General features: G+C 42.7%; 1 protein-coding gene across 12 annotated transcripts; it reads left to right on the top strand.

Moving 5' to 3' along the window:
* The first annotated feature begins 3,570 nt into the window (after positions 1 to 3,570).
* LOC133883223 (uncharacterized) lies at positions 3,571 to 21,753 on the top strand. Of its 12 annotated transcripts, none has more exons than XM_062322465.1 (17): positions 3,572 to 4,563; positions 6,505 to 6,667; positions 6,791 to 6,999; positions 7,102 to 7,239; positions 7,314 to 9,326; positions 9,413 to 9,529; positions 9,713 to 9,895; positions 9,991 to 10,053; positions 10,987 to 11,058; positions 11,124 to 11,393; positions 13,208 to 13,327; positions 18,837 to 18,896; positions 19,005 to 19,045; positions 19,221 to 19,298; positions 19,394 to 19,478; positions 19,977 to 20,210; positions 20,295 to 21,753. In XM_062322465.1, the coding sequence occupies exons 1-16, from the start codon at positions 3,709 to 3,711 to the stop codon at positions 20,103 to 20,105; spliced, it is 4,596 nt and encodes a 1,531-aa protein (XP_062178449.1). In that variant the 5' UTR covers positions 3,572 to 3,708; the 3' UTR covers positions 20,106 to 20,210; positions 20,295 to 21,753. The 12 variants fall into 12 exon arrangements, with proteins under 12 accessions (XP_062178450.1, XP_062178454.1, XP_062178452.1 ...); XM_062322461.1 differs by having other exon boundaries at positions 6,505 to 6,999; positions 20,295 to 20,856; positions 20,998 to 21,753; XM_062322462.1 differs by having other exon boundaries at positions 6,505 to 6,999; positions 20,306 to 21,753.

The raw sequence follows: 21,753 nt of genomic DNA, 5'->3' as shown, positions 1-21,753 counted from the left end.
CTAGGCAATTATAAGTGCCAAAACCTCTTGTGACTCATGTCAAAGGTACCAAACTTATTTGTGTACCTAAACAAAAAGATTGATCTTATATGTGTAAGTGAACTACAAAGCCGGTGACAAGCATTGGGTGCTTGATAGTGGATGTCCATAACATATGACCGGCAATGTAAAGATGTTCACTGAAGATGAAGTGGGCGAGTATGATAAGATCACCTTTGGTGATAATTCAAAAGCAAATGTGGTAGCTTTGGGTAAGGTGGTCATCTCCAGTGATCTCTCTATCTCAAATATACTTTTAGTTGAGTCTCTTAGTTTCAATTTACTTTTCGTAGCTTAACTGTATGACTTAGGCTTCACATGTCTATTTAGCGATGTTGATGTTGTCATTATTAGCAAGAAGCATAATGATATAATCTTTAAAGGTTTTAGATATGAGCATATATATCTTGTGAATTTTTTTGTCTAATGAAGCTAGCTTGACAATGTGCCTCTTCACCAAGACGTCATTGGGTTAGTTTTGGCATCGTCAACTTGCACAGATTGGAATGAACCAACTCAAGAAGACATTCAAAAACGGATTGGTGATTGATTTGAAGGACGTGATCTTCAAGAAGGAAAAGTTATGTAAAGTTTGCAAAATGGGAAAGTAAGTTGCAAGCTCACATCCACATAAGGCAATAATGTCTACATCAAGACCATTGGAGTTACTACTCATGGACTTATTCGAACCAACCACCTATAAAAGTCTTGGTGGTAATCTATATTATCTTGTTGGTCAACCTGGCGACCCACCATTGGTCTACGACCTTCAGGCCACTCGTCGTCGTCCCTCTCCACCGTCGTACATGCTGGCTGCCTCCCGAGGTATTCCTCTCGAAAGGTTATTAGGGTACGACAGTGTTTGGTGTTATGGCCACGTCTAGCTCTGTGCAGAGTGCACCAATATCCCTCCTTTGGGTGCTAGCTAGAGGCACGATGCCGCTTGGGAAAGGCTCTGAAGCGCCCCTAGCCGTGGCCCCTAGAACGGGGCGAGTTCGGAGCCCCTCGACCTTTGTAGACATCACGCCAATGTTGTGGTCGTACCTTGCGGACTCCGAAGCCATTAGCCTCTTCGGAGCCCCCCTTTGCTGATGGAGGAGGAGGAAGGGCGTATGAGGACCCTGCTTGAAAGGTTGATTTCTCGGGTTTGACATTGGGGGTCGAGGTTGCCTCCACGAGCCCCATCAGAGCCGCTCTTCCTCTGCATATCCATATTCCTTGAATTTGCACATGAGGGCTTCCATCCAGTGCACAGGGCGCTGGTGCAATCGATCGAAGAGGGGCCTATCGGCCAGACCCTGGCTTGCAGGTATGCCGGCAGGGGAGAGTCGTAGTCTTATAACAGAGCCTCGCGACAACAGACCTGAGGTTCCGGAGCCTGCGCACAAACTGCGGGGGGGGGGGGTGCTTGGCGGTGATGGGTCATGATGATGAAGCATTCGTCGGTCCCTGGAGCCTAGGCCAGGACAGCGTTAGCCGTTAAAGGAGCGACGACACCGGTTGTAGCCCCTAGAGATGCTGCGAGGCCCTCGCTATGCTGTTGCTGGGCCTCTGAAGCGGGGGAGGGGGGGCAACATCAATCATAGCTAAGGTCGTGGCCGAGTTGGTGGTGGCCACAGGGCCCTCATTCCCTCAGTTAGGGGGCTGTCATCAGTGTAGTGTGCACTTGGTCGTGGTGGTCGTGTGGATCTTCGCACAAGTATGAACGGGGAGTTGACTGACTGTGTTGTGGCCTTAGGGCCTGTTTGTTTCAGCTAGAGATTCTGAAAAGCAGCTTATAAAAGCTGGATTGTTAAAAGCTGGATTGTGAAAAGCTGGATTGTTAAAAGCTGGATTGTTAAAAGCTTTTAGACTGTAGATTCTAAAAAAAATTAATGGACAGTTTAGTAAAATAGACTTTCACAATCTATCAAAAGCTGAGGAAAACCAGCTTCTCAGATTCTCACAATCCAACCAGCAGATTTTAAAAAGCTATAACCAAAAGCTGCCTGTTTGTTTCAGCTTCGGATTATAAAAGCTAAAAGCCAGAATCCGAAGCTGAAACAAACAGGGCCTTAGTGGTCTTCTTTTTGGTGGCATCCTACATCTCTAGTACTTCTATGTTCAGACTTCCCATGGACGACGCGCTGTTAATAGAAAAAAGATATCTTTCACGAACAAAATGCGGCGAGATTCTCTTCTAGAGAGGAGACTGAAGCTTGGAAAAAAAGTGGAGAGGAGAGAGAATCAATAATATGTTGATAGTGAAAAAGATTCATTCTCTAGCCTGATGGCCATTAGTCTGTATTTATAGTATTGTTATGGTGTAAATGTGCAAACATGTTCTTACAGAGATAGCGATACAAACTATCACTATACCACAAAGACCTAAGACCGGTCGAATCGCACAACATGAGTCTAGGTAGGATGCATTGACCCCTAATCAGAAGATATTATCTACTATGACAATATAGTAGTGCAAGTGGCCCTAAATGCGTTGTACTCAGTCAGTCGTCTATTGCGGCGCCGCACTATCCAAGATGTCAGTCCGACTCCCACTTGCGCTGGGATATCAGAACGACCTTTACTTGCATCGGTATTAAATGCCAGTCATTTTCTTGTAAGTGGAGGACGACTGACAGACCCTCTCTGGTTGATCTTTCTCTAAGACCTGATGACTCGTCCCTCGTGCTTTGGGGAGCCTACCTAAACTGCGGAGGACTAGGGCTCTGGGAGGCTGGGGCTCCGAAGAGTTTCGAAGCCTGGAGATCCGCAAGGTCTCCGGAGACCCGTGATCCATAGGCGTAGGCTAGCGGGACCAGTGGCGTCGGGGTCCTTAATGACAATCCCAACACTGGTGGATATAATTGTGGTGATTAGATTTATTAGTCAAAATTAGCAAGATAGTTAAAGGTATAAGCTGAGGTAGATAAATTGACCACACATTGATCATTCTTAAACTCATATTCAACAAACACGTGATGGTGCAAATACCCTTCTTATGTGACACATTGGGTAGGCGAACCATTAGCGCTCAATAAGTGATAATCGAAGGGAATTAACGAGTTTCAAGAAGCTGATCATATATTATGTATTGATATCTTTTTACTATAAACTATGATTATTTGTTACCAAGACAATATTTATTATATTATATATCTAGCTAAGGCTTAGATGTCTATCTATTGATGTTTCTCAATAATATACTAGAGCAACAACAAGCGTAGTAGTCAGCCTGGCACTTACTGAGATGAGAGGGACAACATGATTATATTTTTAAAAAATGATTTTTTATAATCATTCCTAAAAACAGTTGAATCCCAGAATGAACCGGACCTTCTGGAGCAGTAGTACCAATCTTCGTTTTTTTAAAAAAAAAAAATCATTCTTAACAAGGAATAAAGCACACAAGCAATGCAAAACTGTCAGAAACACATCACAAGATTACAAGAATGAACCCTCAGCCTCACCTGTCAGTGTCATATTGGCAAAAAGCGATAAAGCACAGATGAATCTATATGTAAAAAGAAACAAGTGTAGGGACCTCTCAGCAAAAATCTCTCCTCCGAGATTGACCAAACCAGTGCAGGGCTCCAGGCCCACCACAGCGGCCGCTCCTCCCCATTTCCGAGTACCGACCAGCCACCGACGCACGCATTCCCCCAAGCGGCGTCTCCAGTCTCCACCACCATGGCCTCCGCCTCCGCCTCCGCCTCGCCGCGCACCACGCAGGAGCTCATCGACGCCCTCACCGCGCACCTCTCCCTCTACCACGCCGCCGCGAACCCTACCCGCGCCCCCTCCTCGTCCCCGCGCGCCGCGATCCTCCGGTGGCTCGCCTCCCTGCCCCCCGCCGCGCGCTCCGCCGCCACCACCTCCCTACTCTCCCCCGCCGCGGCCGCCGCGCTGCTCTCCATGCTCCGCCGCCTCCGCCTCCGGGGCCACTCCTCCTTCTTCGTCCTCCACTCCTCGTCCCCGTCCTCCTCCGCGCGCGAGGCCGACGAGCCCACCGTCCTCTCGCGGCTCTCCCGCGGTCTCCTCGCCCGCGCCGCCGCGGGATGCCGGGCGCATGCCCTCCTCTTCTCCAACCTTCTCCTCTTCCCCTCGCCCCACTCGTCGTCGCGGCGCCCCAACGCGATAACCGTCGCCGAGGCCCTCTTCGCCGACCTCGACGGCCTTATCGCAGCCATGGACGAGATCTCCGGCGGAAGGTTCCTCTGCTGCGGGGAGGGGGAGGTGGACCTGGCTGCGCTGGCGTGCGAGGATTTTCCGGAGCTGCCCTGGCTGAATGCGAAGGGGTACTACGTGATCGAGGAGTTTGTGGCCAACAGGTTGGAGATCGCGCTGCGGATGTCGTGGGCGGCGGCAGGTGGATGTGGAGGGAGGAAGGCGGCAAGGGTTGGGAAGGGTGTGAAGGAGAAGGCTGGGTTGGCCGCAAACGCGTTCTGGAGGGAGAAGGGGTATGTGGATTGGTGGATGAAGCTGGAGCCACGGGTGAGAGCAAGGATCATTGGGGCATTCTTCGGGAAAGGTGCAATTGCAATGGTAATATGCTTTCTCACGCTGCATTTTTAAGTGATTTACAGTGCAATGGATTTCAAACCATGTTTTGTTGCGTTTTTCAGTTGTATGCATATAATTTCATGCCTGGTTAGTATAAGCTAAGTGCAGATTTTAGAAACATTTCTGTAATCCCGTTATCTTTTTGTCGTATGATTTTAATTCAAGCGAGTTAAGGTTTGAGAGAGCACGCTTATTTGTTATTACATGAGTGTGTTGTGAAACTTTGTTGTCTAATTAAAGGTGATTTAGTTATGATGTGTAGGTGAGGTAAATAAATTTGGTTTGTGTCTAGGGGTGGTAGAATCCATATTGGTGCATTTTGGGGGTATCTATGATGGTTTATTATCGTAACAAAGGAAACGTGGAAAGACTGGTGATGATGGTGGAAGAAAGGAAAATGTGACAGAAATAACATGGCAGGATTTGTAGTTGGCTCTCAACTATGTAATAGTTCCTTGGAAAGGAAGTGGTATGGATTCCTTTCTCTTGCATTAATGTTGAGTTTTGCAAATGCATGTTCAACTTAAAAAGAGGATTTAAAAAACCCATAGGTTCTTTGGCATATGTATAAAAAAACTACACATTTAAGGGCTTGTGTCAAATAACTACACATTCAAGGCCACATGTTTTCAGAAAACTACAGGTTTTAGAATTGCCGTCACCTCCAACGCCACTTGACAAGGATGGCCCACATGTCGGTGTAACAAAATATTACAGTTTCCGTTATGTTGTGTTAGGCCGACGTGTGGGCTGTCCTTGTCGGATGTGGTTGAAGATGACACAAAATTCTAAAACCTGTAGTTTTTTGAAAACATGTGGCCTTAAATGTGTAGTTTTTTGACACAAGCCTTTAAATGTGTAGTTTTTTTGACACATATGCCATGGAACCTGTTTTTTTTTTTTTTTTGAAATTTACTCAATAAAAAACAAGCAAAGAAATCTAGTGAGCTCTGAATAAAACTTTTTCTTTCAAATTTTTTGTAAATACAACAGCACCTGTGCTTTAGATATGTAATTTAGCTTTCTAGAACTCTGTAAGGCTTGTAGATCTAATGAAAGATAGATTTCGGTTTTGTATTCTTATATCAAAAATGACTGATTTTACCTATATATTTAATAGAATTAAAAGTTATTTATTCTCTATATTTCTTTGGAATTGGCATTCAAGAAGTTGGTTGTTGTGTTGTGTATGTGCAGAGTGGAAACCCCTTATTTGCTGAAATAGATACACTAACATGATTGAACTATTTGGCAATTGATGTTGCTTGCTGAAATCTGCACGCTTTATCTAATTAAAGCCTCATTACAGTCTTCAACGATCAATGAATCCAGGATACTTATTATGTGGTTGTGTTAGCATTTTTGTGTTTTTCTCAGAAGGTTGGACAAACTGAAGATCAGATTGCAAAGTGGCCCTTTGCGGGCATGGATTTCCAATCAAGACGATTTTGAGGCATTGTTGAGCCAAATGTTTCTTTTGTCTTCATAGGAGTGTTTTTATATAACAGTCACTGCAGTATCTTTAACACAAGTAGGTTACTTTGGTCTGTATGACTTTTTATGTGGTGCTGGAAATTCTCCTTTAGTTAATGTGAGAACCCTCGTTTTTCTTGTAGTAACATGTATTTATTTATTTATTCTTCAAACACTTTCTAATTGACGATTTGTTGTGCCCCCTATTTTTTTTCCTAATTTGGGTCTCATTTTTAACTGTGGACTGGAGAATTTATTATAGCAAATATGTGAACTGCTTATGTTGGCTCAGCCATGTTGACTTGGAGTAACAAATAATCAGCTCTTTGCCACCCCATTCAGGCTTGTTTTAATACTGACAATGATTGGGAAGAAAATCACTAAAGTTGGTGTTTGCAGCAAGTTGCTATTGCTCAAGCACATCTAATATGTAATAGCTCAAGTTTGCAGGCTAATGAGATCGCTGAAGGATCAGATATTGCTTCAAGAGAAAAATTCTGCTTCTGCCTAGGTGAACCAGGATCATTTGTTGCAGATACTGGTGAATGTATACGACAGCCTTTTTTTAGAAAGAATCGACCTGCTTCCATTGATGTTGCAAACAATCTGTCTTGTAAGAAGCTTATTTTTGCTAAAGAGTTGAAAAGACTGCAGCTTGTTCAGGAGATAGTGTGTTTGAAAAGCAACATTACTTGCTGTGGTGGTGATGCAATCTTTTTCACTTCATTAACATCAGCTGCTACTGTTGCTGATGATATACTCGTGAAATTACGAGAGCTCCTCATGGTGGTATCGACGGAAAGTATAAATCTTGAACTTATTGGCGATGGAGCTTCAAAGGCTCTGGAAAAGAAAGGTGTTGAAAAGACCAGTGGAGGTTCTCGGAAAGGAAAGAAGAAGTCTAACAGCTCAAAAAAGCTAACAGAATCTTCTAAGCCAATAAAGGTACAGTTGGTTGATGCTCTGCTTGCTGTAGTATTGCTATAGGCATAGGACTATATGCTTCACTGAGTACATTAACTAGTTGACCCAAGGACTTCTTTCCAGGACAATGGATGCAATAGTTCAGAAACTCGCAATTGTAGGGTTTTACTAAACCAATGTGCTCCATCTGTTGGAGGCACTACTGCTGGACCTGCTTCTGAAGAAACTCCTTGCAAGGAAATTGCACCAAAAATAAAGGTGGTAAGGATATATTGTGCACAGTTTTTTGTTGTTCATTAATTCATGACTTACGAATGACATCCTCCATATTTTAGGAGCAAACTGTTGGGTTTGATGACAGCAAGAACCATTGTAACAAAAAGAAGAACAAACGTAAAGGGAAAACAAAAGTATCAAATCTGATGAGACCTGAGAGCCCAGGATCTAGCAAATTGAAGAAAGCTCTTCCTCGTGTTGCTACAGAAGCCTCACATAAACCTATTGAAGAAGTCGATGACTCACCTAATCTCCCTTCTTATGTCTATTCTTTCAGGAGTGAGGTCCCTGAAGCAGTTAGTTGCTCTAACTCTTCCATATTACTGAATGGAACAAAGGTAAAAGCAAGCAGAAACAGCACAATACAGGAAGACACCTCATATTCTCCTAGAGTTAGCTCGTTAGTTACTACAAAACATTATCAGAGTGCTCATGAGTCTGATGCCTTCAACATGAGTGAGCAGGCAACATCATACATTAGTCACAATGAATCCATGGTTCAATCATCTTCATGTTTACCTTCCAGAAGTGATAATCTTTCTTCCGATAAGCTGTACAGAAATTCTGTTGATGCCTTGGTAAGATCTGCACAGGATAAAACTGGCTGTGATGAAAAACACGTGGATCATAAATCTGTGGTGGCAACAGACAAAATATTACCTTCGGTTATCCCTACTCCTGCCAACATGCTTCAAAGTGCTATGAGCGACAATGGTGCAGTAGTGAAAAATAGTGGAGGTGAATATTATGTATACAACAGAAACCTACCGGGAGGAACATCATATGAATGGCCTAGTGTAACGCCACCTCATTTTGTATCTCCTGAAATGCCACATCGCCCAGCTGCAGCGGACAGGTTGCATCTTGATGTTGGTTACAAATGGCCATCTCAATTCAACCAACCCTTTCTTCCCGCCAACCATCAGGTCAGAAATCCGCCAATTGAGGCTGGATGCAATCAACTGTTACCCTCTCTAGCAGTTCCACTAAGTTTTGATTGGCCTCCTGCTTTTAGAGGCTATGGTCAGCTGAGTCATAATGCTGCTTTAAGTTACGATCCATTGTATACCCCAAAGATGCAATCTTCTGCTTGGTCAGGATTTCCTGCTCAACTAATGCAAAGAGGTGGTATTTGCAATGATAAAGGTAGGAAATATTTTGGTGACAGTGATATTGGGGATGATACTGAAAGCTACTGGTTTTCTGAAGAAGAATCAGATGGCCGTGCACATTCTGGAAGAGATATTAATCAATATTTTGGTGGAGGCGTGATGTATTGGAGTCCTGCAGAACACACAGGAACTGGTTTTTCTAGGCCACCATCTCTTAGTTCGGATGATAGTGCTTGGGCTTGGCATGAGGCAGATGTTATACGAGTTGTCGACGACGTTGCTAATGGGATTCCATCTACATATGCAAATGGTGTATCATCACCACCCTCCACTTCATCCTGTTCCCTAAACGAATCTGTGGATCCTGCTATTCACTCAATAACAGGGAATGACATCAACAGTGAAGCTTTGCCTTCTCCATTGTCCATGCAAGACAGTCCTGAAGATAAAATTACTTCAGTTGCAAAGAGTCCGTCTTGTGGCAGTGAAGTAGTCAAGGGAGATACATTGCCATATGCAATGCTGCGGCCGATAGTTGTTCCTAATATATCACGAAGGTCATCAAGATCGGACTTTAAGGGTAGTCATGATCACAGGAGCCCATGTGTGCCTTCAAACAGGAGGGACATACCTCTTCTGAGAAGACCTCCGTCACCAGTAGTACTTAGTGTTCCTCGCGTGCCTCAGCCACCACCCCCTTCTCCTGCTGGAGAGTCAAGAAAAAGAGGATTCCCAATTGTTAGATCCGGAAGCTCAAGTCCTAGACATTGGGGGATGAGAAGTTTATTATCTGAAGATAAATTTTTCCATAGGGCTCAGTTTTGCTTGGATGGTCCTGAAGTTGTATGGCCTTCATGGGGAAACAAGGGCACTTCTGCTGGTACACTGGTGCAATCAATTGAGGATACTGTTTTGCAGGACCACCTTGTTAAGATTTCACAACTATCTCATGATCAACATGTAAGGATGTGATTTCCAATTTACCGTCATCGGTGAGAGTGATTGTTTATGCAGCTTTTGTGCCTTTCTAACATATGCTTTTGCAGCCAGATGTGGCGTTGCCTGTGCAGCCACCGGATATGCTAAATGGTTCATCTCACAAATCATCCCTCTCTTTGATGCACGATGCTCTACATGAAGAGATAGATCAATTCTGTAAGCAGGTATACCTCCTTCTGCCTTTTGCATCGCAGCCTTCATCTATGTGTGCTATGGGATTTTTAACCATTACTCTGATGCTTAGTGAATTGCATGCCATGCCTTGATTTGTGTTGATGGAAGTATCTTCTTTCGATCAAAGTCTCTTTTTTTAAGCACATGTTGATTCCATTCATAATTCTTGTCAGGTTGCTGCTGGGAATCTGGTGAGGAGATCCTATATAAATTGGGCGGTCAAAAGAGTCACACGCTGCTTGCAGGTTCTCTGGCCTCGTTCCCGCACAAATCTATTTGGCTCGAATGCCACTGGTTTGGCCCTTCCGACTAGTGATGTTGATCTTGTGGTGTCTCTTCCCCCAGTTCGAAACCTGGTGAGTTGCATAACTATTAACAGTGTGTGACAAGTTAGTTTAAATGCATATGCCTTCATATTGTTATAGATGTTTTAAGTTATATTTGCTTACAGGAACCTATTAAAGAAGCTGGAATTTTGGAAGGCCGGAATGGCATAAAGGAAACATGTCTTCAGGTAATGCACCTATCAGCTATGTTTGTTTATTCTCTGGGATCTAACACCATGTCATCCCATTGGAACTGAACCACACCAGATCCAATTACAGCAGATGAAATACTCCCTCTGGTTGCAAATGTAGGTCGTTTTAGCTTCCTCAACTATTCTCTAAATATAAGTTATTCTCGAACTTCTATGCACTTTTTTCTCTTTTGTTCCTGTTTTGCCCTTGTTTAATAAATGCTATCACTCTCACACATGAATGAGTTATCTTTTCCAATACAGAATAAATGAAGGGTAACAAGATCATTTGATCTACTTTCTTAATTCTTGTGTACAAGTCTAAAACGGCATACATTTGCAATCGGAGTGAGTAGATCATAACTTACATCTCTGTTCCTAGAGCCAGCCAGACCTGACCAAGGGAACGCTAGAGCACATGAGACTAGTCTACTGGGGATGTTCCTTTCTGGACAGGTTATACTATTAGAAGAACTCAGGCATGTAGGGCTGGGGAGGCTGCACCCTGGCATTGCTGGGATGTGTCCGTTGATGAGCTGGCTATGCAGAGGTGACTGATGGTGACCCGGTAGGCACAGAGGCTATGCAGAGGAGACTGGTGTGGTTCAGTCCCAGGAAAGAAACACATCAGGGGTAATTTGAGAACTTCAGTTGAGGATAAATTTGAAAAGATAGAAATATATGGGAAATGGGGGAAGAGTAGAGATTATGACATTGTACAAAGAAGAGAGGAAACTGGGTTTCATGAGTGGCATTCTGCAAATTGCCATGTTTTCAAGTGGCATATATCAATTTTCACCATTGGGTTACTATATTATGCGCATAACTGCGTATGCATGTTTCCTTTGGACGCAAAATGGACATGCTTGCATGCTTAATGGTCAAATAATTTTGCATTTCTTTTCACACGGACCATCCTTTTCTTTTCAGCATGCAGCAAGGTGTCTTACAAACCAGGACTGGGTTAGGAGTGATTCCCTCAAAACGATTGAAAATACAGCTGTAAGTGTCTATCTCTTCCTAGTTCACTAGCTATTTTATCTTCCTCATTCTTTTATCATTTGCAGATACCTGTGATCATGCTTGTAGCAGATGTACCTTGTGACACAAATATGTCCAGTGAGTACTCTTCTGTTCTGGATAGTTCACAAGAATATTCAGTTAATGTGCTTGGAGAACAAGGGAGCCCTCCTCGTTCTGATACCTCTAGTTCGGAAGGCAGCAACATGCTGGTGTGTTCAAAATTGAATAAGGATGATTGTGATACTGTACAGTCAATTCGTCTTGATATAAGTTTCAAATCGCCATCCCATACAGGACTGCAAACTACTGTGTTGGTAAATCAGAAGTCTGCTATCTACCTGAATATTTTGAAAGAAATAAGTTCCTCTTCATTTCCATTAGTTTGCTCTAAATCTAGCCTTCATGCAAATATTTTGTTTAGACCTGTTTGATTACAGTTTGGTAGTTGATACCTAGTCATGTGTTTGTATCTTCAATCTGTTGCTAAAGAAATTGAACTTGTATCACACAATCAAATAGTTTAGACAATTAGTAATAATTAATAAGCACTACATGAATCATCTAACAGACACACATATATGATATAATATGGGACATTAAATGGATATAAACAATGTTGCCATCTGTGGTGTTATAAACATCGATTCTTTTACTGTAGCTCCTATGTAATATTTCACTTTTAATATTTCAATAATTTATGTTGAAATCATGATGATAATTCAAATTATATGTATGATTCATAAATAATTATGACAACACATGTGCATATACAGGGGCGAATCCAGGATAAATGGTTGCCGGGGTCGCTACAAACTCATGGCACATACTTACAACTTCTAATAATATAAGACCATGCATAACAGAGGGATAAAATTAATAACTACATGTTGTCACAAAATAAACTCTTTACAATAGTGGTTACCTCTTGCACTTTACGGTCCATCTTTTGAAAGTGAACTATCACATCATCATGGACTTGTAGCAAGAAATGCTTGTTCCACGAAGCATATGATAGAATCATTCATAAATTTATGGTTGATACGATTTTGCAGTACTGTCTTCATGATTTTCATTGCTGAAAAACACCTCTCAACCGATGCAATAGCTATAGGAAGAACAAGTACTAGCTTGAGGAGCCGATAGACCAAATGAAAAGCAAGATGCTTTTTTTATCCACCATTAGCCTAAGATTTGAGATTCTCAAACCTAGGTGTGGGCGGATAGACCTTGACACCATGACATGGATCGATTCCGCTATGTGATAATCAAGAAGTTGTATGTTCAATTGCAGAATTGAGGTTACCTTCTACTGTTGGCACCTGAGAGTGAGGAGCTTGACCGGTGCGCGATGCGACGAAGGTGAAAAAGGGCGACGAGCCGATCAATCAGGATAGGAGAATGATCGATCTGTGTAATGGGGACGTGTTGTGGGCTGTTGGCCTCCACGAAACGGGCTGACAGGACAACAAGTTGTTGGTTTCGTGAATGCTAGCGAGTGGATCTGGATACGTGAATAGGTTTGTGCCTTTGTGGATTGGCAGACTGCTAATGCTAGCGAGTAGATCGTTGGATAGGCTGGGCCGCCAGGGTCAGGTGGATTTTTCACCGGGGTCAAAGCTGGGAATACAAGGCAGGGTATCCAGGCTTAGCGAGGACTCGTCGGTGTCAGTCGACCTCGACGGCCTGCCGTGGATTTGCCACTGTGCATGTGTGCGTGTTGCCTCAACAGATCCTTAGGATGAGATGATCAAATATCATAAGAATCATGTTGCTTTTGGAGTGATTTCTTTTTTACAACATTGTCATGAGGATTTTTCTACTAAGATTTTTTTTTAAAAAAAAATCTTGTGCAGAAGCCAACAGTTTCAGGTTTTACAACTTAGAGACGAAATGACCTTGTTTCTTTTCCCTGCATAAACCTTGTACATACATGAATGAGCAGCCAGCTTGCTGTTTGGTTGGTTAGACTGAAAATTTATGACTAGATATTGAACATACCACGCACCTTTGTTTCTCATGACATTGTGCTTACAAACATGCACAAGAACTCTGCGAGATAGAATTACTAAGTAGTAAGCAGGGTTTCCCCTGTCTATTTGCTCACCTTATTTTTATTTTTATTCTACAGGTCCGTGAGCTGACTCAGCAATTTCCTGCGGTTGTACCTCTTGCTTTGATTCTTAAGAAGTTTTTGGCTGACAGGAGTTTGGACCACCCCTATTCAGGTGGTCTAAGCTCTTACTGTTTGGTATGTAGCTTTTCCTAATACTCCTGTGATTCCTTCGTCGGTAATTTGTGGCTTTTAAAGTTTGTTTGCCTTGGGTAGCTTCTTTATTATGCATGTATGAGGCCATAAACTTATGCAGACCTATGTAGTATGCACTCGTCAGGTTGCTACAAATAATCAGAATTATAAGTCAATAATTTAACGTTCCTCCCTAAATTCAGTGGATTAGTCACGGTTCTATAAGTTCAACCATGAATTTATTGATGGTTGGGTTGGATTGTCTGAACTCTGGATTAACCATTTCCAGAGATGATTTTTCACTTGTACAGATTGTTAAGGAATATAAATTTGTATTCCATGGAGGCTCTACACCAGCATATATATATATATATATATATATATATATATATATATATATATATATATATATATATACACACACATACAAGTGATAATATGCAAGAAACCCCGTATAGACTAGGGATATTATACACAGCGAGATATATATCTACCCCCCCCCCCAAAAAAAAACTCATGAGGGATCAACCACACTGAGTTTGGAGAGATAGAACCTGTGCTGAGCTGTATTCTGTGTCTTCATGAAGAAATCATCCAACTGAAGCTCGAAAGGAACATACTGAAGAGCAGACACTTCATCCTGTACCTATGTTCGTGTGTAAGAAGCATCAACACCGATATGCTTGGGGAGCTCATGCTTCACGGGATTCCAAGCAATATTGATAGCATATGTACTGTCTGAGTAAAGAGTAGGTGCAGGAGAAGAAACACCAAATCCCTAAGTAGCCATCGTAACCAACTGAGCTCTACTGTCAACAATGTCATGGTTTGCAACTCAGCCTCTGCACTAGAACGATAAACTGCAGTTTGCTTTTTAGTCTTCCAAGCAATAAGAGAACCACTAAGGAGAACACAGTAAGCATAAATAGACCGGCGATTAGAAGGATCACTAGCCCAAGTAGCATCAAAATAAGCACGAAGCTGTAAAGAGCTGAAGCGTGGAAATAAGAGACGACGAGATATGCACTGCATGGGAAATGTGCACGCAGGAGATGACTATAGTGGAGCAGAAACAAACTAACTTAGGATGTGCACTGCATGGGAAATGTCAGGACGAGTGACACCAAAGTAAACAAGACTCACAACTAGATGTCAGTAGTGAGTGGGATCCACAAGATGCTCACAATCAGTAGAACGAAGCTGAAGATGAAGCTCCATGGCAGTCTCAACAGTGCGCTCATCAGTGAGCGAAGCACGATGAAGATCCTGAATATACTTCTCTTGGGACAGAAAGAAACCGTCAACAGTAGAAGAAATCTCAATCCTAAGAAAGTAGCGAAGAGGACTAAGATCGGACATAAGAAATTGCTCATTGAGATGAGCCTTCACAAAGATAATATACTCAGAATCATCTCCTGTAATGATCATGTCATCAACATACAAGAGAAGAAAAGTCCGACCATGAGAGGAAGTGTGAATTAAGAGCGCAGGATCATGAGCACTAGCAAAAAAACCAGCAGCAATGACCACAGAAGAAAAACGCTCAAACCAGGGTCGAGGGGTTTGCTTAAGACCATAGAGAGCGACAGAGACGATAAACCATGCCCTTGGGAACATAATACCCTGACGGTGGGTGCATGTAGACCTCCTCACGCAACTCACCATTAAGAAAGAAATTATTAACATCAAGTTAGGAGATAGACCATTGACGCATAGAAGCAACATCAAGAAGAGTGCACATTATGGTAATGTGGGTCACCAGTGCAAAAGTCTCATCATAGTTGCAACCATGCTCCTATAGGACGAACATGTGGGGGAAGAGGAGCAAGATCCCACATGCCGATGCGCTCTAGAGCAGCAAGCTCCTCTACCATTGCATGATGCCATTCTTGATGAACAACAACATCACGATAAGAAGACGGCTTGGCAGGTACAATACGAACAAAGCCAAATTGATCAAGAGGTCGAATAAAATGATGATCACAAAGAGAATAGCGAGGAGAGGAAGGAGAAACTGAATCACCACAAGAAGGCTCATCAGAAAGCGGCACGATTAGATATAAGGCAACATTGGAACAAGTGTAGTGGAAAAAAAAGGCTTAATAAAACCAGGAGGAGCATATGAGGTGAAAGTCAATGGTGTGGAAGGCACAATAGGAGGAGGTGCCAACGGTGCTCGAGGAAGAGAAGAAAAAACAGTGATGGGTGTAGCAGGAAAAATGAGAAAACACAGTGGCTAGACCAAGGATGCTGAAGAAGTGGAAGGAGAGGTCCGAGGATAGAAGGGACGAGACTAATCAAAAGTAACATCCCCAAAAATACGCATCCGGCGAGCAACAATGTTTCAACACCAATAACCCTTATGTTCAGCATTGTAACCAAGAAAGATACTAAACAGAGCGGTTAGTTTGGTATGTTCACAGGGAGCGAGAAGAACGTAACAAACATAGCTAAAAAGATGAAGAGAGTAGTCAGGAAGACGTCCACATAGACGCTTAAAAGGAATCTCATCCTTGAGAGCAAAGGAAGGTTGGATATTGACCAAATATGTGGCAGCGGAGACTGCCTCAGCCTAAAAATGAGGTGGAACAAAAGAGACAATCATAAGTGCACGAGCTATCTCAAGAAGATGACGATACTTGTGCTCAGCAAAACCATTCCGAGCATGAGCTCTAGGATAGGAGAACTGAGACAACGTTCCATATTCAGCAAGAAAGGAACGAAGATGCTCAGAAAAAAAATTCGCCAGCAAAGTCAGCACGAAAAACACGAATAGAAGTGTCAAACTGAGTATGAATCGTAGTGGCAAATCGCTAAAATAAATTCAAGTGTGGCGAGAGAAATCATATATGAAGATAATATAGTATCTATGACCCTCTTTTGAAACGTAGGAAGTCGGACCCCATACATCTGAGTGAACAATATCAAAAGGACGCTGAGACACTAACTCACTATGATGATAAGGAAGCTGGATCTGTTTACCAAGCTTATAACCCTGACAATCTAAGGATGCATCTCCTGAAATAGACTCTAAAAGACCACGACGAACTAAAACAAATGCGATCCACAAACATGACCTAGACGATGATGCCACTGCTGGAAGGAACCAATAGTTGAGAAAGCAGAAAGGCTGGCGGCGGTAGCGGAAGGAAGACGAAGCCAGTCAAGCTTTCATATACGCTGAGAATCATGGCACCAAGGGGTAGTACCAACCAGAGCACCTCTGCGACGATCCTGAATACAGCAAGAGTCAGAATCTAGGATAACACAACAACCATGGTCAATAAGCTGACCAGCTGACATGAGTTGCATGGTGAGTTAAGGAATATGAGCAACAAAAGGAATAATAAAAGAAAAGTTGCTAAGATTGTCCCGACTAGCAACAGAAAGAGAACTACCATCAACGGTAACAACATGAATAGGAGAAACAAGGGGATGAAGAGAAGACAAACTAGAAGTCGTATGAAAAGATACTCCTGAGTCAAGAATATAATGTGAAATACCTGACTGTGTAGAATGTGGTCTCTCAGTGATAGAAGAGAGAGTAGTAGAGCCAGAGGTAGCAACCAGACGACGAAGCAGCGTCACAATCTCTTGTTGAGTGTCAATCGAAGAGGTAGTCGAGGTAGAAGCATCAGAGGAACGTCGAAGATGCTTCTTTCGGTAGCAGTTCGTCTCGACATAGCCCTCCTTACTGCAATAGGAGTAGTGAGGGCGACCACCACCACTTGAAGAGGGCGAAGATGGCGGAGGCACACAAGGAGTAAACAACAGTGTAGTCGAAGAGTATGCACAACAGGTGGATGACCAGCCAATACTTAAGGAAGTGGTAGGAGTCTAGAACCACGCAGATGAGTCTCCTCTGAATGTGGCTCTGTAAGAGTCTCCACAAGCGTGACACGAGGATGTCGGGCAAGCAGCTGAGCCTGACGTTGCTCAAACTCTGGATGAAGGCGAGTTAGGAACTCGTAGAGGCGTCGAAAGTCACGCTCAGCACGCAAATCCAAATAGCACCGACAAAAGTGGCAACCAACCACAGAAAGAGTCCAACTGACGCCACACATCCGACATCTGAGCATAGAATGCTTCAATTATGGCATCACCCTGCTGAAGAGACTGCTCCTGACGAACAACAGACAGACGAATATGAGTCCACATCTGAAAGACAGTAGAGAATCCAACAATCTTAAAAGAAAACATGTGCTCCACACTAGCAATCAGAATAGATGTCGCATGAGCATTATCATCCATCCACTGAACACAGTCAGACAGCCGATCACGATACAACTCCAAATCTTTCTGTTAGGCGGAGACAATCTTCTCATAAGCAGCTGTGACGATGCCAATAGCTGTCTTATCTCCTTTGTTAACAATTGGATGCATGAGCTCCATCGGAAGCTCTAGGGAAGGCGGACAAGGAACATCGCCACAGAGAACGCCCCAAAGATGAAGGTCACGCATATGCTGCGTTAAGTTCCGGTAGTTGGCACCATCAAAGATCACCAAGCACTGAGAAACTGAAACGATGCTCGATGACATCGTGAAGAAGTGACAAACGACGGTGAGAGCGCAATGGAAGGTGGCGGTCGACGGCGAGAGCGCAAAAGAAGCGGCAAGCAACAGCGAGCACATAGACAAGTAGCGGCCAGGGACGGCAAGAGTGCAAAAGAGAAGCGACGGTCGACAGTACGAGCGCAAAGAAAGCGGCGTGCTGTTGCAATTTTTTTTTTTTTGCACTTTTTTTTACTTACGAGCAGTTGTCTGTTCTATTAAGAACAAACTGTACACAAACACCAGGCAAGCGGGCTGACTCGGGACAGAAGGTCCCAAGCGGAGAAGGTAGAAGTGGCTGGCAGCGTAGAGGCCAAGGCGGCCAGGCGAGCGTGCGACGGGAGGTACTAGGGCGGGAACCTGGACGGAGGCCGGCAGACCGGTGGGCGGAGGTGGACGACACCGAGTGGGATAGCTCCAGGCGGAGGCAGATGGTGTTAGGCGGGGCGAGCAGAAGCCGGCGTTGGGGCAAGAACCCGCCGGGGAGAAGCAGCCCGCCATGCGTGGAGGGGTGGGGAGGGGGGAGCCGACGGGAAATAGATCTAGTCTAAACGGGACGAGTTGCTACGTCCCGAAAAGAAAAACCTAAACCTAGTTGTGAAAAACCTAAACCTAGTTGTGATACCATGTTAGGAATAGTAATTTGTATTTCTTAGGGGCACTAGGTCAGTATATATACATATGTACATGTGACGATATGCATGAAATCCTTAATAGACTAGGGATATTATATAGAGAGATATATATATCTAACATAGTTATTAGTGTTATATTGGCTAACAAAAGAACGAGTGAAGTCCAATCCAACATACTTTTATTTGCTTATACCATGCCATCTTTTGATATTTCAGTTCAAACTTACCGCCCTCTCTTAATTTCTATGTTAGCGTATTATGTTGATCAATGGCATTTCAGGAGTATCTGTGAACAATAAAGTTCCAGTTTACAATATCCTTTGCAGGTACTGTTAATTGTTCGTTTTCTCCAGCATGAGCATCATCTTGGGCGGCCTATTAACCAAGTAGTAATCTTGAATACTCTATCTGTGTTTGAGTCTATTACTCTATTTTCTTTTTAAGTTTTTGTATGCTTGTAATCATCTCCACATTTTTTATTATTTCCTTGGCAGAATCTGGGCAGCCTTTTGATGGATTTCCTGTACTTTTTTGGGTAAGGATATACCCTTAACAGTTTATTGTTTAACACATATGGGGCAAGTACACAAGTACAAGAGGTCGAAAAAGCATAAGTGTGTCTGAATGTCAATACTGTCCTCTTGTAAGATTTCCCTTTTGGAATAGCTATTATTGTGTATCTTGTATCTAATTAGTAATCTTAATGGCAGGAACATATTTGATCCACGCCATATGCGTATTTCCATCCAAGGGAGTGGAATTTATTTGAATCGAGAAAGAGGCCACAGGTGAGAAAGAGGGCACGATATATAATCACTATTTTACACCGCCTGCTCGTGTCACCTACTGGCTATGGTAATTTTTCATATGCTCCATTTTGTAGCATTGATCCCATCCATATTGACGATCCACTTTGCCCCGCTAACAATGTGGGCAGGAATTGTTTCCGCATTCACCAGTGTATCAAGGTTATGTACAATTCTCCTTCAGACGCTGGTTAGATCCATCTTTGGATGTATAGAAATTTTGGTGTCCTCTAGATCGTTATTGTTTTCTTACACTAGCTAGGTGCCTGTGTGTTGCTACAGATCTCAATAAACAATTATTATAGATCCTAAACTTTACCCACTGACCAATTAACCATTCAGACATAAATTATACTTGAATCTAAAAGTTACATGTAAAACTTCCAACGGATAATCGATGCACCTAATATCCTCCAAGTTGAAGGGAGTAGAACCTACAAATAAAGATAAATATTTGGAATACAAAGTCATGGCATTGCCATTGTCTATAGTTATATTATGTATGCGGTTATTCTTCTGACTGGAGAATTTTGATTGTAATAATTTAGTCTTCACGCAGTATTATGAATAACGTGCTACCTTTTATGCCTTTGAACATATAAATATATGGGTAACAAATTGCAGCTTCGAGAACTTACTGTTTGATCATGTGTACGACAGGCTTTTGCAGATGCTTTTGCTGTTCTAGAGAATGAGCTACTGCAGTTCAGTGCAGAATGTAGCAGGCCTGCATTATCATTCAATATTTTAAAGAAAATAATCCCAAGTATTTATTCTGATGAGTTGTAGCAATAAAAAGGGCGGAGGATTCCACACGTTACATTTGGTGTTGGGTTGGAATGACCTGTTCTTCCTTCTATACTCTGATGGCTATGCAGCTCTTCAGAAAAGAAGGTAAGTATCGTTGAACATTGCATATCGATCTTAAACTCTTAGTTCGATTACTTCATATTTGCTGATTTACATTTTTTATATTAGCCATGTTACAGCCTCAGTCCACTGAGTCCGAAACCCCTGGAATGGACGAAAAAGTTGATCTGCAAAATGGTCATATTCCAGTGGATTAGCGAAGCTGTGTTTGAGTTATGATGCAAGATGACTAAGGGCCTTTACGTTTCCAGCTGTTTCTGGCTATTGTTTCTGTCAGAAGTCTAGAAGCCAGAAGACAGAATAAATGGGTTTGTTGAAAAGTGGCTTTTGGGGAAGTTATGAGGAAATAAACTAGAAGCTAAGAAGCTAGTTGAGAGTAGTTTTTCTGAGAAGTTATGTGCTAAGAAGCTAAAAATTTATTGTAGAAACTAACAGTTTATTTTCAAAAGTAGCTTTTTAGAAAAATCAAAATCATATCTTTTCAAAAAAACTAAAAGCAAAAGCTAAAACAAACAGGCCCTTACTCCCTGATGGAGCTTCTGGATGCTGAGACATCTGAATCTAGGTGGATTGGCTTCCTCAAGAGCACAGTGGTGGTGCAGCAGAAGGTACATACATAAATGGCTTGTTCTTGCTGCCTTTTGTGAAGTGAGCTTATTCATCTAACTAGGTAAGTGTGTATCGCAAGCTTATCCATTGGATATCATAAATGATAAATCCTTCACCTTCTGCCAATATTATGTGTTGCCAATGAATACTACGAGGAATTTGCCTATTAGTGACGAACTTTATTTACTCACTACCATGCAAGATCCATAGTGACAAACTATTTGGAAGCAGAATGAACTCACTAGAGAGTGCCTTGCTGGTCAGACCTGTAAGGTCATGGAAGGAGCGGAGTAACAGATCTTTTGGAACATATAAACCTGAGGAGCACTGGAGAGTGCTCTAGCACCAGTTCTATAAGTTTTCTGAAGCACTTGGGGTGATAGAATCATTTTGTGATTCCCCTTTCAATCGAGCGGGGGAGGGGGGCATGTGGAGAGACAATGTCTTAGTACTTTGGCAGTCAAGAATTCAAGATCAGCACATTGGAAAGGAAACGATTAACGGTATATGAGGAAACCTGCTTCTATGTGTAGTACTAACAGTTGGGAGGTATCATTGGCAGCACGAATGGTGTAGCGGGCAACTTTTCCAGATTGCCGAGCAGAGGCCTTTCTGGCGACTGGGAACGAGATATCCTGAACGGAAAGATTGTTCCTTGGATACCTCAAATGCTAAGCGGAAGGAACTGTGACGAGGATGATTATCGCAGTACTCTTGATTTTCATATTTCTTGCTGCAGCTACGGGTACATGCGTTTCTGCAGTCCGAAATCGAAGTTACTGCTCTCGTAGTGTTGTACTAATTTTTCACTGAAACATTGTTGTTTTGGTGCTTTGTAATGATTTTCTAGGGTTAGTATCAACAGAAAAATATTGTGAAACAGGGGTAACCAATTTGTACGCTTAATTTCCTTGATGCTCATAAACATATTGAGGCAACAGGCCCCGATAAACGAACA

The sequence above is a fragment of the Phragmites australis genome, chromosome 10 (assembly GCF_958298935.1).
Source record: "Phragmites australis chromosome 10, lpPhrAust1.1, whole genome shotgun sequence".
Lineage (NCBI taxonomy): Eukaryota > Viridiplantae > Streptophyta > Magnoliopsida > Poales > Poaceae > Phragmites > Phragmites australis.
This window is presented reverse-complemented; position numbering and strand designations above follow the sequence as displayed.

Coding starts and splice junctions, on each gene's coding strand:
- LOC133883223 (XM_062322462.1), top strand. CDS start 3,709: ATGGCCTCCGCCTCCGCCTCCGCCTCGCCGCGCACCACGCAGGAGCTC. Junction 7,240..7,313: donor TTGCACCAAAAATAAAGGTG/GTAAGGATATAT, acceptor TCCATATTTTAG/GAGCAAACTGTTGGGTTTGA. Junction 11,394..13,207: donor GACTGCAAACTACTGTGTTG/GTAAATCAGAAG, acceptor TTTATTCTACAG/GTCCGTGAGCTGACTCAGCA.